General features: G+C 41.0%; 1 protein-coding gene across 1 annotated transcript in view; it reads right to left on the bottom strand.

The window, feature by feature from the left end:
• Positions 1–19,883, bottom strand: part of kdrl (kinase insert domain receptor like) — a 45,618-nt gene that overhangs the window by 13,813 nt on the left and 11,922 nt on the right. Inside the window, exons 4-23 of the mRNA XM_030062470.1 lie at positions 19,541–19,665; positions 18,193–18,352; positions 17,935–18,071; positions 17,576–17,753; positions 16,608–16,734; positions 16,160–16,329; positions 14,650–14,806; positions 12,435–12,549; positions 9,594–9,702; positions 8,117–8,401; positions 7,706–7,852; positions 7,295–7,423; positions 5,796–5,902; positions 5,189–5,318; positions 4,617–4,721; positions 2,488–2,601; positions 2,129–2,217; positions 1,787–1,940; positions 878–975; positions 233–355 (exon numbers count right to left, since the gene is read on the bottom strand). Of these exons, the coding sequence (XP_029918330.1) occupies positions 233–355; positions 878–975; positions 1,787–1,940; positions 2,129–2,217; positions 2,488–2,601; positions 4,617–4,721; positions 5,189–5,318; positions 5,796–5,902; positions 7,295–7,423; positions 7,706–7,852; positions 8,117–8,401; positions 9,594–9,702; positions 12,435–12,549; positions 14,650–14,806; positions 16,160–16,329; positions 16,608–16,734; positions 17,576–17,753; positions 17,935–18,071; positions 18,193–18,352; positions 19,541–19,665 (2,759 nt within the window). The remainder of the gene's footprint in view (positions 1–232; positions 356–877; positions 976–1,786; positions 1,941–2,128; positions 2,218–2,487; positions 2,602–4,616; positions 4,722–5,188; positions 5,319–5,795; positions 5,903–7,294; positions 7,424–7,705; positions 7,853–8,116; positions 8,402–9,593; positions 9,703–12,434; positions 12,550–14,649; positions 14,807–16,159; positions 16,330–16,607; positions 16,735–17,575; positions 17,754–17,934; positions 18,072–18,192; positions 18,353–19,540; positions 19,666–19,883) is intronic.

Here is a 19,883-nt window from a genome sequence, read left to right as displayed (position 1 = left end):
AACCCTGATCTCAACTATTTAATATGACATTTACAAGAACTGTTGAGTTTACTCCACTTCTCTTTTGTTTTTGCCAAGTCAGCAGCAGCAGGCAATTTTATGTCTTGACTATTAAAGTAAGGGCTTTTGAGGAACTGCATTTTTTCCCTCTGCAAAACAGAGAATGGCAGTCAAGTGGAAACATACCTTATAATACAAAAGATTTCAAGGCTTGCCTGTTGAATACACTTACATCTCCTTTGCGCACATAGTCTGGATCTTTATAGATGTCTCTGGCAAGTCCAAAATCACATATCTTCACAACATTGTTTTCAGAAAGCAGGATGTTTCGTGCAGCCAAATCACGATGGATGCACTAATGAAAGGAAGGGCAGAAAAATTGTAACAGTGATTAGATGTGGCATTTACATGCACAAGTTGAAGTTTTCTGCACGTAATTTACTTCACAACAGCTCTGTGTGTGCTATAACCCACGGCAGTTCACTGAGCAACACATGTTACAGTCATCAGAGATATTACAATAGAAGATGATGTGTTCCATATCCAGGCTAAGAAATGCTCTATAGAGGCTATTTACAACAATAGTTTCATTCACTAATCAGTCCCATCCGCTCTCACCAAACTTATGAATGACCTTAAAAATGAATGAAAGCTAATGTGACATTTTCCTTTCATGAGCCAGTATTTTTCATGCAGCAGATGCAGACAAAAAACAACACAAAATAAAAAATGAAATGAAATGAGGTCAAGTTCAAGTCATCAAGTTGAAATGAAATCACAATCAATTCACAATCAGCTTAGGAAATCTATAGATTTCTATGTTTTTCTATGTGAGAAAATAAAATTTTTATTGTACTTTTCTTATGAAAGAGCATACCTTGCGTGAAGCCAAGAACTCCATGCCTTTTGCAACTTGAAAACTGTAGCAAATTAAATCCTCCATTGTCAGTACTCTCTTATATAAATCCTCAGGCTCTGCAAAACAAAAAAGACAGAAACTGAAAATCTTAACAATACAATAATAATAATAATACAAGATGGATTTTTATGATCAATAGGGCATTTAAAGTAAGAAAAAAAAAATCCTCATACATCCTTATGCATTTGTACATGCTCAGACAGTCACAATGATCATCAGTGCACACGATCTCTGTAGTCTTGTCAAATAAATCTGATTATGTGAAACTGTGATGATCCCTTAGGGAAAGTGGAAACTGAAAGTCCCTGAATGTAATACACCATTATAATTATCCATCTTGTCACGTATATACCTCCTCCCACCCTCTCTGTCTTAAAAATATCCTTCATACATGAGAGATAAAAACAAATTCCAATTCCTCCTATTTTTCAGATGTTAGGTGAAACGTGTGATTATAGGTCCAGCGTATTGACTGGGGGTCAAAGAGGAGGAACTCAAAAGGATTTCTTCCACCATTCCACCTGAGTAAACAGCTAATCAAACCAGAAATAACACATCAGGAATAACATGGCCGATGCGCCAGGGCTGGGCTTGAGCCCAAGATCAGACAAACACCCAGGTCAGGACAGGAAATAAACAGAGGCCTCCGCAGACTCAGTGGGGTGACAGTGGCTCCTGCTGCAGTGATTGTACTGCTGAACAGGAGGAGGAAATGTCCCATCAGGCTTTGGCAAAAAAACAATTTGGGGGGAAGCCTTCGTTCCCGAGTAGAAAGGGTGGAGCAGAGGTGAGTGGGGAGGAGGGAGGAGGCAGGAGGAAGAGACAGAGGCGGATGGTGTAGGGAAGGAAGACTTGCTTAGCTCTTACCTTCCTCCTCTTCCTCTGAGTCGCAGTAGCTCTTATCTTCGATGAAGCCAGAGCTGGCTGAGCTTCCGGTACTTGCCACGCTCTCCAGACGGCGCTTCATGAGTTCGCTCAGCTCGCAGCCTGACCCTGATGACACTGCTTTGCCATCCTGGCTCTGACCAGCACACACATGTCATGATAAATGAGATGCAGCTCAGTGCTGCTGCTGACATGCAAGTGTTTTTTTTCCTGTATGGCTGTCAAAATATTTACTCCCTGCTAACACTGTGGACAAGCTTGACATAAGTATGATGAGGGAGCATGAGCACAAAAGAAGACCATGCCTTGAAACTTGTTACTCACCTTGTACACAGTGAAATCACCTCTTTTGCCTCTTAGATAGTTGGACAAGTTGCCATATTTGCAGAACTCCACTATCATCATTAATGGACCTGTGAAGATAGTGATTTTTTGACATTATTTGTATGATATTTCAGCTTTATTTGACAGTTCAGAGCAAAAGAGATGGGAAGATGGGGATGACATGCATCTAAAGTCCCAGGTCAGATTTGAATCAAGAACTTGGTATGTTCCTTGGCGAACTGAATTGCTAGGGTCACTTTTACAGGCAAAGACTGATACTAATCAACCCTATCCTCATATCAAAAGAACTGGATTAAATATCAAAGCTTCCTTGATCATTAAGCTTGTTTTTGGCTCACCTCCAGGCTTGGTGCAAGCTCCAAGCAGGTTGACCACATTCAGGTGATGGCCAATGTGGATCAGGATCTTCAGCTCGGACATCAGAGCTTTCCGCTCATTTGTTGTAGCTCCTCCTGTTACAACATAAACACAGCCAACATGTCCAGATATGCTGAAGAAATAGGTCTGTTTTTATATCAATACTTTTTTCCATTAAAGCCCTTTAATTTTATTTGAAGACTTCTGTCATGTTTATTTTCATTTAATTTCAGAATCCAAGCTCTGTAGAAGAATAATAAGGAACAGATTCTCACTAGTGTATAGATTTAGTAGAAACAGCAATATTTTCCATTTAACAAAAATCAACTATCATCCAAGATGAGATATGTGAAGATGGTACGCAAAGATAATGGCATGAAAAAAAAAATAAAGTCAGAATAGGAAACACTGATCTTTTCTCATGTTATAAGATATTTTCATACACAGGGGTGCACAGGCAGCACATTACACATTAAAATAAATATTGAATATGCACACATGGAATCAATATTTTAATAGCAGAACAGAACATGAAGTTTTTTTTCAATTGTATCTAGGCTGTGATCGTGGACCACCAGAGACAGGTCTTCTTTTTCTTTCTTAGGCTGCTGCCTAAAGTAATGAAATAAATATTTAACTTAAGCAGAACATTTTCATCTTTTAGCATGCATATGCCAAAGATTGGTTTGTATTCTGTGAGTCTCCCCCATTTTGGATCTGTATGCACATAAAAAACTATGGCTATTGCAACTCAATATTTTTTTTTCTGTGCCTGTTGAGCACATTTAAATGATTTCACATTCATAGTTTGCATGCACAGATAAAAAACAAAACACAACAAAAAGATCTCATATTGATCTAAATATGATTTAAAAAAATGGAAATATTGCTTTTAAAACAACAAAGTTAACACTTCTTCTCTTCTCTTCTCACACACCGTAAAGATAGGAGACAACAAAACTGGGGAAAATAAAATAATTTACTCACATTAAATCCCTGGTTTTGATAAGCTTGAACAATGATGCAATGTCATTACTTTTAACTGCTAATACTAATTATTATAATTAAGTTTTAGTGCTTTATGTTGTTTTGACCTTCATAACATTTAGAAGTTGTAATCCAAAGTAGTCAGGGAGTTTCTAACCAAACCATGTCCAATTTGAAGAGGCCTGCTGCTTTCCATTATTTCTGACCCAGGAGCCAGAACAGCCAGAGAGTCTGTTGCTCTCAGACAGCCTAAGATTAATACTGAGGCATGATTAATGATATGACAGTGACCAATAGATCTAACCATCCACAGCGAGATACATCATCCTCACTTCACAAAACACTGGTCATTAGCTCTACAGTTTGCTTCTCCAATCATGCAGAAAACAAAGTTAGTTTGACCACAGAAAATCTAATGAATGACAAAGTGTGCTCCAGCCACTATTCATTCTAGCTTCAAGCCATTTCTGTTCTCATTTTTATGTGATGAATAAAGTTTGCTGTGAATATCTGGAAAGGTTTTGGAATAGGTTTGGGGGTAATTCCTCTTAAAAATGAAGGCCGGATGCAAGGGATAGTTTCCAAATGTTTGCATCTTTAAAATCTTGAGAATATGAACAAATGTATGTCATTTTGTACTTGTATTGTACACTTTTGAACCCTTCTTCACTTGCAGATCTTGGACAGTGTGAGGAACTATGCTGTCATATCTGTAAAAGCTTAATGTCTTCACCAGGGACACAGTTAGAGGTCTTGGGCTCTACCTCTAAATGCCCTTTGTAAGAAACACACATTGCATGCCTTCCTGCAGGCACATGTGCTCCTTTAGCTCAAAGTCTGTAATGTGTACAAGAAATAAATGACAGCTTTTTATTCATCTGCTACACAGACAACAATGTATGTTGAGTTGTTAATACTGCTCTATTTGGAGAGGTGGCTCCTTCTCATGGCTATCTCTATGAACCAGAAAGAGAATGAGGGCAAACTGAGGTTATGTGACAAATAATCAAAATATTTTTGTCAACAAAAGTGCCTAATATTTTCCAATGATATGTCCATTAGAATATGAGAATTTTTGAAATTTATGATATGGATTCTGGTAGTAAAAATACTGACACAGTACCTTTCAGCATTTTGACAGCAACAGTCTTGCAGGTTGAGAGCTTGTCAATCCCAAAGGCAGAAGCCTCCACCACTTTTCCAAAGGCTCCATGGCCGAGAGTTTTGCCTGGCGGAGGAAACGGACATTTGGTAAGTGAGCCAACATGACGGTGTCCTACTCCTGCGGCGGTAAATCAGACTGGATTCCCGGTCAGTCAGGCTACGGGTCTGTAATTAAAACAACCTGCTGGGGCTCTGACCATTAGGCCATTTCTCCAGGGAATTTATGGTGTAGTTAAGGCTGGATGACAGCAGCAGGTCGCCGATAAGTAATAGCCCTACACACCAGCTTCAGAGGGGGAGGGGGGGCATCTCCTCCATATTCTATAATGTGGCTGTGTATGTTGTTGCCAGGCCCCACACTGGAGCCTGAAGTACAAGAGAACCCCATTAAAGGCATATTAACCTTTTTAATGTGCAGTGCAGGTCAAGTGAATAACTGAGTCCGCAGTTGGTGCCTTGCCATTACCTGTGCTAACCCTGTTAATATGAATCACATTGCTGAGAATTCTGGTAGGATTATGCAGGACTCACCTAGTCTTAGGCGGTCACGGGGAAACTCCCATTTGCTGCTGTCATACTGAAGAAGCTCATTCTGCTCTTCTAGGGGACACTCATCAGGGTCAATGATAATGGACGGGCCCATCTTGTAGTGTGCAGGCTGCTGCAGGGGTTACAGGATGAACATGAATTTCAGGATGACAAACACAATATAATATGATGACAAATTTGACTGATTTACTTCCATTTTAACTGATCAGTAACAAATACAAGACAAACTCTGATTTGATCACTAAGCCATTACATAATGGAGTTTAAGGCACAACGATATTCTCACCAGTGTTTGTAATGTTCTCCTATGCTATACAGGCTATACAGTATATGAGGTCACCACTTCTCAGTTGTCAGAAAATGTGGAAGTCAAAATGATGGCTGAGCTAATTCTCCCATTGCATGAGTCATATTTTCTGTCCGTGTGATCCACAATAGCATAAAGATCTAATGAGGTGTCATCAGGTTCCTGAAACAGGCTGCACAAATATCTCTCATCTGCCATGTCAGTCAGTTTGCTAATTCCTCATCTCTTGAGAAATAACAGTCTCATGCTGTTACTGAAAAAAGCAAGCATGCAAAGCCTTACCTTCCTAAGCTTGCGGATGAAGAGGATGAACATGAGCCAGAGGAAAGTGGCTGCAGCGACTGTACACAGCACAATGATCACCTCAATGTTTGGTTTCTCTTCAACACCTGGAAAGAGACAATTGCCAATCAAATACCAATCTGTCTTGGTTGACTTTCACTTTGTACTTTCATGGTTTCAGAAAGTGCCTCATCATATTGACAGGGATTTTCTCTTTCATTGCCTGTTAATAAGCACACTGTAGCCTGTTGTTTAACCGGCTACAGTGTGCTATCTTTTATGTCTCTTAATGTTGAACGATTCTATATCTGAGTTTTTAACTTTTAAAAATATCCCCCCATTGTAGGCTGAAGATGTTGGTATTCCTATTTCACATCTTTCTTATGTTTATTTGTTTTCTCCTAAATTTTCTCTGACAGATTATATACACGCTACAAGTGGAAACACACTTCAGTGTTTATTTCTGGTTTGTTTGGGACATGCATACCACAGTTTTTCCTATAGTGTTTTCTTCCAAACACTGTTTTCCTAACCATCCATGTCAGCATTCACTTAAAGTTCATATCCCTTGAGTCTGCCTGAATTTTCTTGTGGCTCTCGTTTCATGTGATCCCTGACTAAACAGTGAGAGCAGAACACACAGACAGTGTCCTTTGCTTAAATATTTTTGCGATGATGGAATGGACAATACTGACTCTGAGGTTGAACACCAAGGGACTTGAGCTTCAGTTTAACGAAAATCTATTCAGGTGCCAGGACTTTGAAAATGGTTGCATGTCCGCTCACCTTCTCTGCCAATACCACCATTTCATGTAAATGTGTGCACAAATTTGCATGTAATGGTGGACCACACACAAACAGACAAAGAGAAAGGGATGAACAAAGAGACAGAGTGAGAGAGCTCCTCTTCCAGACCGTGTGATGTTTGTAGTGCCTTGGCTGTTGAAGCAGTCTATCTCTCTCTCTCTAGCTCTCTCTCTCTCTCTCTCTCTCTCTCTCTCTCTCTCTCTCTCTCTCTCTCTCCCTCTCTCTCTCTCTCTCTCTCTAACTCTCTCTCTCTCCCCGCTACAGTCATTAGTGGACCTCTTAACACTCCAAAGAGGTCATGTCCCCTGGGTAAAGTCCCTCAGCCAGAGCCTCCATCATAAAACCCAAGAAAGAATTCACTTGGCATTCCTGGCAGCCACAACTTCCCTCTCAGGGGAGACTTTTCACACTGAAGTCAGGCCAGGGCTATTTGTAGCGGTGACGAGAAAACATGGCCCGTTCTAGCCAAGAGGGCCTCTGAGGGGTTTTGATTGGTCATGCAGTAAATGCCCTGGCTTTGCTGCTTGGTGTACTCGATGTGCTCAATGAACTGTGGCCAGGTTGACTGTAGTACACATCAAGGTCTATTGTAAGAGTTCAAGCCAGCAGTGTAACTATGTTGCAATGGTGATACTTTGCGATGACTGTGTAGTTATCCAGGTGTAACAAGTTAAGATGTAAGAGCAACTTACCAACCACAGTGACGTAAGCAGTGGTTTTCACGGTTCCCTCTTCATTGCTGGCCCAGCACTCATACGAACCCTCATCTTCTTTCTTTACCCTTTCAATGGTCAGAACCCCATCCTGTCCCAGTGTGATACCTGCAACACACAAGCTGTCATATTAACAAATATGGTATGCCACAAAGTTCTCTTAAGAACATCCTGATTATCCCTCTGATCCAAGTTTCTTGTTGTTCCCAGTCTCCGCGTCATATATTGATTATGATCATGGTATCTGGAGTATTGATTATAAGAAACTCACACATACAGATTTTTTTCTCAGTGCAAGTGCATTGGAGGGTGAGAGTTAACACTAGCAGTAACAGTTCCGCACACTGTTTTTGGAAACAATCACAGATTTACTTAGTACTTCAGTATTACCTGGGCCTTCCTCCACTGGGATGTAATTTTTGTACCAGGTGATGTGGGGATGAGGAACTCCGTGGGCATCGCAAGTCAGTGTCAGGGTGCTGCTGCTGTTCACATTCTGATTTGTCAGATTTTGGCTCAGCCAGGGGTGTTGTCTCACTGCACCAAGCAGAAACATGTACAACTCTGTCTTTTAACTGCTCATTAACATTTTCAGTTGCATTGCCCATGCTGCCCTGCTGTGCGCTGTCATATGAGAAAGTTCCAAATGATGACTAATTCTGTGATTCTATAAGAATCACAACTGCTCCATGAGTAATACATAATATTCTCTGAAATGATGTTGCAATCAATTACAAAGTCCTAATCTTGATTCTTTATAGTTACACTGTCATCAGATTCCCAAATCCTCCTCTTACTTACCATGCACAGTAAGTGCAGAGGACTTGACTATGACTTTATTATGGTGGTTTTGCGCCTGGCACTGGAAACCCATATCACGACTGCTGGAGACATTGTGCAGTGTGAGAGAGCGGGAGATAGAGTAGCGGTTGATTTGGAGGCTGGAGACATTGGAGGTTATTGTGCGATTCTGGGCATCAAACCACTGCAGGTCTGTGTAGAGGAAGCGAGCTGCTCGGCAGGTCAGATTGATGTTATCCCCCTCGATGGCCATCTGCGGCTCAATTCTGGGTTGCTCCAAATGATCTACAATGACAATGACAATTCATTTTCCTGAAAAGTTAAAACACGTTTAGTTTAGAAAATCTAAGGATTAGCTTCATGTTTAGGGGTAATTATAGTAACTCAATATGAATACGATGTATTATGCAGGAGTCCATGTTCATCTGAGTACTAAGGTTGCACACTTTTGTGCAGACAGACACATATCCTGCTGGCTGCAGCTATCTTATGTTGGATTGTAGTTCTGAACAGAGAGCTGCTCATCGCAAGGCTAGGAATGTCAAATTTGCAGTTATTTCCTGTTTCATCACTGTTAATTGGAAGCACGTTGCCGGTGGACGGCATTGCTGATGGCGCTCTTGCAGTCGTCCAATAGGAGTCAAGCTGAGGCTGGGCCCCGGGGGAACCAGACTGTGCTTGTTTATTCAGAACGCTGGAAAGCATTCTGTGTTCCGTAAGAGAAGACAGCTGTTATTACAATTCCGTCCTCTTTTTTAGCAGCATTCCATCCTTCTCAGTCATCCCCAATTCTGGAATGGAGCAGGGTCCTTCTTGGGAATTCTCCCATTCTGTGAGACAATTTTTTGGTGCTTGGCATCCTACCATGCCCTCAATAGTGCTATCACCTATTTCCATGCTTCTCAAACCCCAAATTATTATAGTGCTTGATTTTAAAGGAGATGTAAAACACTTTTTTTGCAGCACTGCTTGTGTGCATTGAAAACCCATCCCCTGATATTACATAACTGCCTCAGTGGTTATTCATTTTAGGAACATTTGGAAATGCTCAGATACACATAAAAGGTGATTCACATCAGCAGCAGGCTCATGCATGACCTGCTTGCATCCGAGTTGGAATGCATTTATTCATAGCTGTTTTTAAATATGTGCCATTAGACTCTACCATATGGCTCAGGACATGTTTGCCTCTCTTCCGTCCTGAAGCAGTTCTGCTACAGTGGAAGATGGTTTCAATTAACGCCCCCCTCTGGTCTCTTTATTGCACAATACAATCTGCACATTCTTTCTCTGCTCTTGCGAGCCATTACAGTACATATGTGCAGATCATTTTAAAGAATCCCATGAATGGTACATTGTCCCAGGACATTAAAATAAAACCCAACAGAGTATTTCACCCCCTAACCAATTGTGACGACTAAATTTTAATGCTGATATTTCAGCTGTCTTTCCATGTTGTATTCTGTTGATCACTTACCATCTACGTAGAAAGGGATCTTCATTGTGCTGTTGCCAATCTCATTCTGGGCCACACAGAAGTAGAATCCTGACACGTGAGCTTCTCCTACCACCAGGGTGCTCACAGTCTAATTGGAATGAGTACAACAGTCATTAGTTATTTTTCAAAGCAGAATCCAGCATGTTAATACAATAATACAATTCATATTTGCCCCTTCATATTTTTTGTTATATGTCCTGGGTTCTTCTATCAGTGCAGTTGCAAGCTCTTGACAGGTGCGTGAGAGATCTGTACCAAGCCTGACCTGTTTTATACTCTCCAGCGCTTCACATTAATGAAAGGATACATCTGGAGTTTTAAAATCCACTGTGACTCCTTCAGACCTGCTCTGCAGACCTAGAGCCAGGGTTCAATGTCATTTCCTGAGAGCACTTCCAATGCCACAGTCGATTTTGCCATTGCACACAAGTAGAACATAATTTAATACTTTGAATAGACATAATAATAAGAAAAACTTGAGTGAGTGCCAGATTGCATGGGGCTCTGTTTTGTGTTCAAACCTCACGGAGACATCTGTTTTTTGGGGCAGGCAGTTACATCAAAGGGAGTGAATGATGTGGGTGTATTGTCTGGGTATACGCTGGTCCAAACTTCCTGGGCTTCTAGGGACTATTGCGCTGACTCTCAGAGAAGTCACTTTAGCCGTGAAACTATCACGTTTTGTGTCCCTGCATTTATAATGCCCACTGTACAAACATGTTACATGCAGTAAAAATCTAGGTGTCAAAAGTTAAATCACATTGTCCTCTTCAAGCTGTTATGACATTTGTCAAAACAGTGATGGAGTGGCCACGTGGTGTTAAGTTACAGCTATTACTCAGTGTGATGTAACCTGAGCTTGAAAACAGCCATTTCAACAAGTGCGCACAGTCCCTAGGTGGTGACCTGACCAGACGCACTGTGACCTCTATGCCAGTGCCTCCCCCATGTATTTTGCTTCTATTATGACCCAAGCTTGTCCCCCTCTCTACTAGGCCTTGCGGGGAGCCCCTCAGAGGCCCGGCCCTGACCACTTTCTTCTTCATGGGTCGCAGCAATTTATGTGGGGTGACAGAAAGGAATTCACTCTCAACAAATCCCTCTTTTTTTTAAACTGTTGCTTGTTATCATTGACCCTTAGTCCTCGCCCTCATAAAGCACCGGCATTTTGGCCACAAGTGCTTGTAAATAAGGAGTGCCTCCCTATTTATGTCAGTTATATATTAGAGCTGATGCCCTGTGAATATGACCAATGTTGCAATTACGAGGTGCGCATACAATTGATATGATTCTAAATTACATCAACTGTTCAAAATCACAGAAGAATGTTAATAAATCACCTATATTGTAAAGCACCACAAACAATAGTTAAAACAGTAATATTTTCTCGACTGGAAAATATGTTTGGGTCATGACTGATTAGCAATATTTACTCTTACCTGTCAGATTCTTTCTCCTTTTTAAAACTTGTATGCCAGTGGATTTATGCCCCAATTTGACCCAGCCTGGTGACATGGCTTTCTTTACTCTATTCCAATTGACTTGAGCAAGGTAGTTAAAGCCTGGTCTTAATTATGTTTTGGGGTGAGTGGTTTTAGTAACAAGCTCCCACAGGACATGTAACCTGCCTGTAATGTCTGCAGTCTGCCATTGTATGGCCTGTTTTGGGTCTGCATTGAAAAAAGTGGTTGATTTAGGAAGACAAAGTGACTAGCTATTAAATCCCAAATTTGTACTTTAATGTTGTTTTAACAGAAAACAACAGTTTGATGTGTGTGCTCATTAAGAAAGTCTGCAATGCAGGCTACACAGGTGAGACTCAAAGAATATTTTCATCTCCTTTAATTATCAAAACATGGTGAAACAGTGCTCATATTAACAGTAGACAAGAGCACAATTTCTTTTTCCATACATATAATAGCTCATCTTCACAGGTCAGTGGTGTTATAGGGAATCTACAAAGGTTTGTTTTCAGCTGTAGGAGCACATGAATATAGCACTTGTTCTGTTTATGAGGCACAGGAGTACCAACAGTTGAAAAGAAACAGTCGAAAAGATTCACTGATGTCAGAGTAAAAGCTGTTTCTCTGGCAAGACCCAGGGTAAGACTGCAGCTGCTTCATTTACAGGCTGACTTCACACAGAAGAAATAGTGAATTAGGGGTGTATTTCACTCCAGCAGGGGGAAATGAACTGTGTCTGTTCGTTATAAGGCTGGCATTTTAGGAGTGTAGGCCTGGATGGAGCACAAACACTCTTCTTGGCACAGATTTGCTTTCACAGGGACACCTTTCTTCCATGAGAGTTTCTATCAATATAGTAAGTAGCTTTTCATATTATCACAGCATAGGCATAAATTTAATTTACCCCCATACTTAAGTGGGTAAAGTTGGTTTCAGTGGTTGCTTGCACTGTGAATAAATAGTAACTTTTTGGGTATAGCAATGAAGAACAAAGAGTTTTGGTCATACTTACATAATTCAAAATTGATGAAGACAAAATGAATCATTTTGAATACAGAGTGGCAATGCATCAATGCTCATAGAAGGAAAATGAAATGGATTTATGGGTTCCAGATGTTGAATTTGACTTTCAAAAACTGGTCATGGAAGATTTCTGCTTAAGTTTGATCTATTTATTGAGCTTCTCTATAGATTTCTCTGGATATTTTCTTGATCCAGTTCTGATATAAATCTTTCTGCTGAGTTTGACAGTGCTATTTGGCACCCAAATTTCACAATGAACAAGACAGGCTGAATGTGCATGCTGTCCAAAATCCCAGAAATATGCATCAAGTATGCATTAAGTCAGACCACATACCTTGTTCTTTCCTTTGATCAGTTCAATCTTGTGGTTTATGCTCTCAATCCAATTGTGGGAATTTCCTTTCTTGTCATCAATCTGGACTGGGACTGGCTTAGTGTCCACCTGGCAACTACAGGACAAAGAAAATGCAGCAAAACAGAGTGATCAGTCATTTACTAGCAGCTGAGAAACAATGTATAGAGAAAGAGTACATTTGTTGGATCTTGAACACTTTAACACAACAGCAAAAAAACAGCAAACAATTTTATTTGTAGGGACCTTTTGATGTACCACTCACTTTCTTTGTGTAATAACCCTAATCCTGAGAGGTTCAGACTAGTTTAAGTGCCCATTATGAAAGCTCTGGGTACAGTCCAAGTCTAGGCCAGGCTGTCTGCTATGTAAAAGCTAGAGAAAGCCTTGATTTGACCCCCGCCCCTCAGCCCCTTCGCCGCCTGTGGTGGGGAACAATCAGCCTGATGAGAGGAGAGGCAATGGAGGAAACAGCAGCGTGACAGGAAGGGCTGTGCTGTGCGTCACCTTGTACAGGAAACCCCCCCCACACTCTGGACAGAGGAGATAAGGCTGATCTGTAGACCTTGGCAGGTCAACAAGGGACAGCTGATAACTTCTCAACCTGCTGATAAAGACAGAACCCCATATTTCTGCCTCCCATACCTGTCAGTCTTGTTTCATGTCCCATATAACAAGTTTTACTCACCTCTAGACCTTCTGCAGACCCTATGTTTACCCTCCCCTCCAAAGCCACTAAGATTTAGATCAGACATGATCTTGAAGGGCCATATGTTGAATTTACAATGACAGGTAGTTTAAGGGGTCGGAAGTGTATAAAACAAACATTTTTCACAATTGGCCTCCCACCAAGCTGTGACTGTTCCTCTGTCTCATTAGCTGGTTAAAAAAAAAAAAAAAAACAGCCCTCCACAGCTCAAACATTTATGGGCCACTGGTGCTAGTGCTAGGCCTGATTATTTTTAGGCCTACAGAAAGAGTCACTTTGACACAATTAAACCTCAACTGTTATTTGTATAACACATTTGGCAAACACAAGCATGTTTTTTTACACCACTTTTATAAATAATTAACACAAGCACTTGTCAAGTTACCCCTCCTAACATGCAACATAATTTAATCCCTTCATTGTGCTGTAGTCCACAGAGTTGTTTTTGCTAGCAGTGTTGGGCCCTGATAACCCAAGGGTAATGGCCCATTGTTTTCCTGATCTTACGACTTGCAGGTCTCCTGCTGTCATTGATGAGCCAGGATCTCAGGGAATGTTCATCTTGTTTGTGGGTTCACTAACAGGCCGGTATTCATGCACAGTCACTCATACACTCTGTTCTGTTTGGTTCTACAACAGCTCGGGGAGCCTGAGATTAATATATCTCCTTCCTGTCTCCCCTTCAGCCTAGAGAGCCACTGACCACAAACGAAAAGGCAGATCTCCAGGGCTGTATCTCTTTGATTAATGTGCTTTATTCAGGGCCAGAGTCTAGTGAATCTAGTGAATGTAGGTCTGTTTTAGTAGTGGGTTCCCTGGGCTGGACTGGTGGCTCTGGACCCTATGCTGTGTGTGTACAACTCTAGTATTGTAGGAGTATTTCAGTGTTTATCCTCATTGCCATGCACTTTTCAGGACATTACTAATTGAGATGTACAGTAGTAGGAACAATGTTGACTGATACACTGTTTTTGTTCTACCAGAGATATAACACACACACAACGTGAACTGCTGAACAGTTTCCTCAGCAGAAAAAATATTGGAGAAGCTAATGAATAACCCTGATCAGCCTCTTTTATTCTCTTGATGTAACTGCCAGTTTTGCTCGGCTGAAATTGGGCTACTGATGTATGCAGTGGGTAGATGACTGGAAAGAAACACCACATTCACTGGAGTTTCCCCAAATGGAAACTGGTGGCATATGATTAATTTTGCAACATATTAAGTTTGGCATTCATAAATAAAGTGGTCCATTTAAATTTTATATATAGAATGAATGTTTAGATTATCAAATATTAAAATAAAATATTTTTGAGGACAAGACACACACACTCAATGGCTTGTTCATTAAAAATGTAAAACCTCAAAATGTGTGCTTAATATATTCCCCACCTGCGCCCACAAAGACAGAAGGATGTTCAAAGTGAGAATGTAGAAAATGTAGTTCAAGCAGTCTGTTGTTTTGAACATAGCAAGATGGTGACTCACTCAGTAAGTGTGGGATCTGTGCGGCATGGTTGCCAGAGCCAGGTGACACTGGGCGTGGGCAAACTGTAGGTGGTGCAGGTTAACGGGTACTTCTTGCCAAGCATGTAAGACTGCACATCCAAAGTGGCAAGTTCCAACTCCAAAATAACTGGCTTCACTGTGTGAGGCAGACACATGTAAACACACACAGACACACACAGGAAAAAGACAGAAAGAGGGAGAGAGAGAGTGAGAGCGCATGGTTAGATCAACCATCAGTCATTTCAAGTCTGCTCACTGGGGAATCTCATAATGTCTTTATAATGAGGGATGATGATCATGATGGATAACCATGAAAAAGGTGCCACTGACACCAGTTGTCCTTTAGATACCAAGTTGGAGAGTACTGGCAATGATTGGCTAGCCTAGGGCTGTAGGTCAAAGAGTGACCCCGTCTCTGGCCCAGATGTGGCCTATGCCCAGGTCAGTGGATCAACCATGTGGGAGAGCAGAGCAGCGCTGTAATCAACAACAGACAAAAATCCCTGTGCCACCTCAGAGGGAGGTGTTTCACACTGTTTAACCATTCTCTCCGGTCTGAGAGGCTAAAGTGGTTGAAGCTTCACATTCATACGCCCATCTGATACACACCAACCAATCCCCGCCACAAACATATCCATCCTGCAGAACATACTCATACTGGAGCACAGTGACAACTTCAAACAACTGATGAACGATGTTTAAAATAGTTCCCTAATTGATACCATGAATCTCTTCCATTTGTTTGTTTGTGTCTGTGCTTTTTGTTTTTTGTAGTCCAAAAAGTTTTGTGAGGCAGTACAGTCAAGGACCATAAATAAAGGTTATATAAGCTAGAAGGGGGTGATTTTTACACTTTTGGCACGCTATTGGGATTCCTAGATAATGTGCAAAGAATGCAGTGGAAATAGCTCTTGTTCCCCCATAGTTAGCTTTGAGTAACCGATGTATGTTTTATTTTGCTGTTGTCTAACAGTAAGCAGAGTGTACCACCCAACATAGTGAAACACTATCATAACCTACAAAATTTATGACCTCTACTGTTAACAGTTATCAGTATTCTTGACATCGCCATCATAACAATGCATTATCTACATGCTCCTTGCTTTCCTCCTGTATATATAAAACATTGAACAAACTGTTTACATGAGGTACACTATATATACACATGGTGAAGATGCAAATAAATGCTGGGGACTAGGGGGGGTCTAGAGTGGCTAGGATATGCGTGCAGAGTGGAGAGCCCAGGCCGTTTACACACTGCGCCAAGCCCCTTCAAAAGAGCCCCAATAATCAACAACAGCTGCCCCTGCTACGTCAGTCCAGCCCTGGAATCAACAAGCCCCCAAATTCCTCTCATACTGGAGCTGCTACCTGCCGTCCTGCACACTGGGCTGAAGGAACTACAGGCTACAGTGTCTGTCCAAAGCTAGGGCATTGCTTCATTTTGTCAGGATCAGCAGTCCTTACCAAGGCTATGGCAGTGACTTACCGTAGACTAAAAGAGTGAAGCTCAGATTCCTGTGCAGGCCCACACCTTGGTTCCCCAGGGCTACAGTGAAGACCCCTGCATGTTTGCCTTGCACATCTGTGATTATCAAGTTCCAGCGAGACATCTTGTAGCAGGTGGAATTCTGCCTAATAAGTACACCATCTTTATACCTGTGAATTGAAGCGATTCAGAATAAGATACTACATAAACCAACACACTCACTGAATAGTAAACAGCTGATTTGGATAGTCATTGTAACTGTAGTGTACTTATGATGAATTTACAGTGCAAGTGTGGCAACTGATTACAACTTAACTGAGAATTTTCAACTGAACACCCACAATCCAATTTGGTTATTCAGGAAAAAATACACACAACCACCAGGAATGTAATACAGGACTGCAGAGAACACAAACTCTAATGCTTGTTATTGTAAGCTGTCACTTACCATGCTACTGTGTTTGGTTCTGGCAGAGCATTGACCGATGGCTCCAAAACTAGTTTCTTTCTACCCTCAAGGACAACAATCTTACCAGAGTTATCAGACTTATAGGAAACATTGAGGAACGGGTGCTCTGAAACAACACAGCAGACCAACAAGAGAAAAATATTAATTTTCCAATGTAAAAAGAACAAATAAATTCGTCATGATATGTATAAAATGACTTAAGATGCTGCTTACTGGAACCAACAAGAGGGACTTTATCTCCCTTCTTCACTGGGTACCAGTCAAACATACAATTGATTTTAAGGTTCTTTCATTAGTTATTAAAGCACTACAAGGATTGGTGCCGAGCTAAACTTTGGATCTCCTCAGATCCTATTCCAGCTCCAGGTCGCTTATATCCTCTGATAAATTACTCTTTCACATCCTATTGTTCCAGTATAAATCCAGGGGAGAACATGCCTTTTTACTTTTGCCCCCAGACTATGGAACAACCTAACCCCCCGCAATCACATCATCACCTTGGACTGATATTTTTAAATCCTGTTTACCTTTGAGTATAACACTTTAACAAATGTTATACTGAGCTTGTGTGTTTTATTTTGAATGGCATGTTTATATACTCCACCTTCTGTAAGTTTACATTTATCTATTATATTTGTTGTGTAACTGTCCTTTTCCTCTTCCTTTTTTGCCTAACTGCACAGCATTTTAGTTAACACTTCTAGCTTTAAAATGTGCTCTATAAATAAATTGACTTGATTAATCAATTAGCTTCTTTATTTTGTCATAAAGAGTCACTAGGCATACAAACACAAAAGACGTGGTGATCCCCCTCATTGAATTTTGTATAATTACAAAAACTGATTTAAATCAGCTTACATTTGTATGGACTTAAATGGAGTTTAGAATACTCTAAATCCACCTTTAAAAACAGTGCCTGAACTTTAATTCACTCAAAACATACTCACCAAAGACAGTGACTCTGGCTAAGGCATTCTTCCGGATTCCCTTGAGGGGGTCAGTCTCAGCCGTGCAACGGTAGACCCCCCTGTCATCTGTAGTGACATCTTCAATCGTGATAGACTTGCTCATCACAGTTGTTTGACCTGGGTTCCTGGTCTTGCTCTCATTATGACTGCGATGCACCTGGAGGAACAGAGTTGTAAGCTGCCAAGACTCCACAGCAAAAACCTTTAGATATTTCTTGCCTTCATAAGAGCATTTGACATGTACAGTACATATAAGGAACCGTAGGATGATGACAGGTATGATGACTGATGACTGGTATGATGATTTTCAGTGCAACTGTGATGGATCCTCAACTTACAATCCTCTTTGGAAACTCCCATGTGAAGTTGATACGTCCATTATAGGTAGACTCTCCTGTGCAGTTGAGGGTGAAGTTAGATCCCACCAACACTCTGATACGCGATGGGGTGATCGTCACTTTTTTCAGTTTGTTTTCTGTAAAATGGGGATGAAAGAAACATGAGGGGATTGTGAGATTTGCCAAAAGTCGAGAAAGTAGAGAAATTTGTTGATCTCAGTTTGTGTTTAATATCTGTCAGAGAGACAGAAAACTCACCCCATCTGTGAGGAATGTATGTCGATGTAACCTCAGAGCCGTTAACTTTGGTGACACAGGTGAGGAAGTAATATGTGGTGTAGGGGCCGTAGGGAATCGTGAAACCCACTTCTGGATCCCATCTCGTGTTATTAGTAATCTCCTCTGATAAGGCTGGAGTCTATATAACCAGACAAAGGACGAAATAGTTGTCTGTTAGTGTAATGTGGCAAACACCACTGGATATAGAATACATGCTCTGCAGGGCTCAGGTGGGGACAACTGTCTGTTAGAGTTAAAAATTTTGTTTCGTTTTTGAAGTTTTGTGACGTGTAACCTTTGCAATTACCCATGCAACAAAGCATGAAACATTGTTAGCTCGGAAAGGGATGTTCATGCCTTGCCAAATTCTACGTCTGTTGTTTGTTCTCATGCCAAATGTTGACCTGGCAGGGGGAGCAAGGGATGGGAAGGAAGGAAAAGAAGCAGGAAGGAGGAATGCCATAGATTTCCCAGTGACAGGAAGGATACACAACCACTGTCTGTGCTACTGGAATCATATGTGTTTGTTCCTACAACTTATTACGACATAGGGTCATATATCAATTCCATGAATATGACAACAAAAAAGTACAGTACCTCTGTTGTTGAAAGGGTAACTTTGTCAACATAGCCTTTATGCTGCTTAAGGATAAAAATCTAGCTAATGATAGATTGTAAGCAATCAAGAGTCTATGAATCTAGATCATCATGCAAACAACAGGAATGGGCGGTTTTCCAGTGATATCGTCTACTGCTATCTTCAAACAATATTATTCTCAAGATCATCATTTACCTATTGTTTCCTGTGATTGGACACAATGTGCACTGCTTTTCTGCACTCTCCTGCATTTCCTGCACATGATGTTTACGCAAGTAGGGGAACTAGATTTAGACTCAGAATCTATTCTAAGAAAAACACTCTTGGAGGTCTCCTCCCTGCTTTTACAGGAAGGAGACAGGATGACTCCTTTTTCTGCCTCTGAGCTTCCCTCTGAGTAGCCACTGTCCCCTGTCTGTTTCCGTATGCTATAGTAATTTAACACACAAAGGGTGTGAGAACCAGCAAGATGCCTCAACTACAGAGTGACTGTATTTATTATAGATTACAAAAATACATAACAAGTAAGGATGCCTTGACACCACTTTGACGTCAATGGGCAACTTCTCTCACAGACAATCTGTGATTTACTCAAAACCATGTGCAATAAGGCCTATGATTGTCTTAAAATGTATCGCTTTTCTATGACTATTGCAAAAGAATATTTATACCAACCTAATATGTATAATAATGTGTAATGACTGAATTTCATATGCTCTAATGCCTCACCCCAGTAAGTGATACATTGGTGTCTGGAGAGGAAGTCCTGCAGGGGACCACAATGGAGGTTTCATCCCTGGATATACTCAGGATGTCGGGTGAAGGATGCTGTTTCACAAAGGGGTGCAGGGGATCTGAGGACCAAATTTGGAAACAAACAAACAAACAAACAAACAAACAATAAATACAAACAGGTCAGTTAGAAATAGCATTTCAAAGAGGATGTGCCCCCATATATTTTCCCCACTGGGATGACTATGCTTTGTAGCAAATTTACAGTTGCTCAAAGGTAAGCATGGTGAAAATGTTCTACTCGCCAAAGATTAGCTTTCTAGAGGAATTGAATCAAGGC

This window comes from Myripristis murdjan, chromosome 10 (genome assembly GCF_902150065.1).
Source record: "Myripristis murdjan chromosome 10, fMyrMur1.1, whole genome shotgun sequence".
NCBI classification, from domain to species: Eukaryota; Metazoa; Chordata; class Actinopteri; order Holocentriformes; family Holocentridae; genus Myripristis; species Myripristis murdjan.
This window is presented reverse-complemented; position numbering and strand designations above follow the sequence as displayed.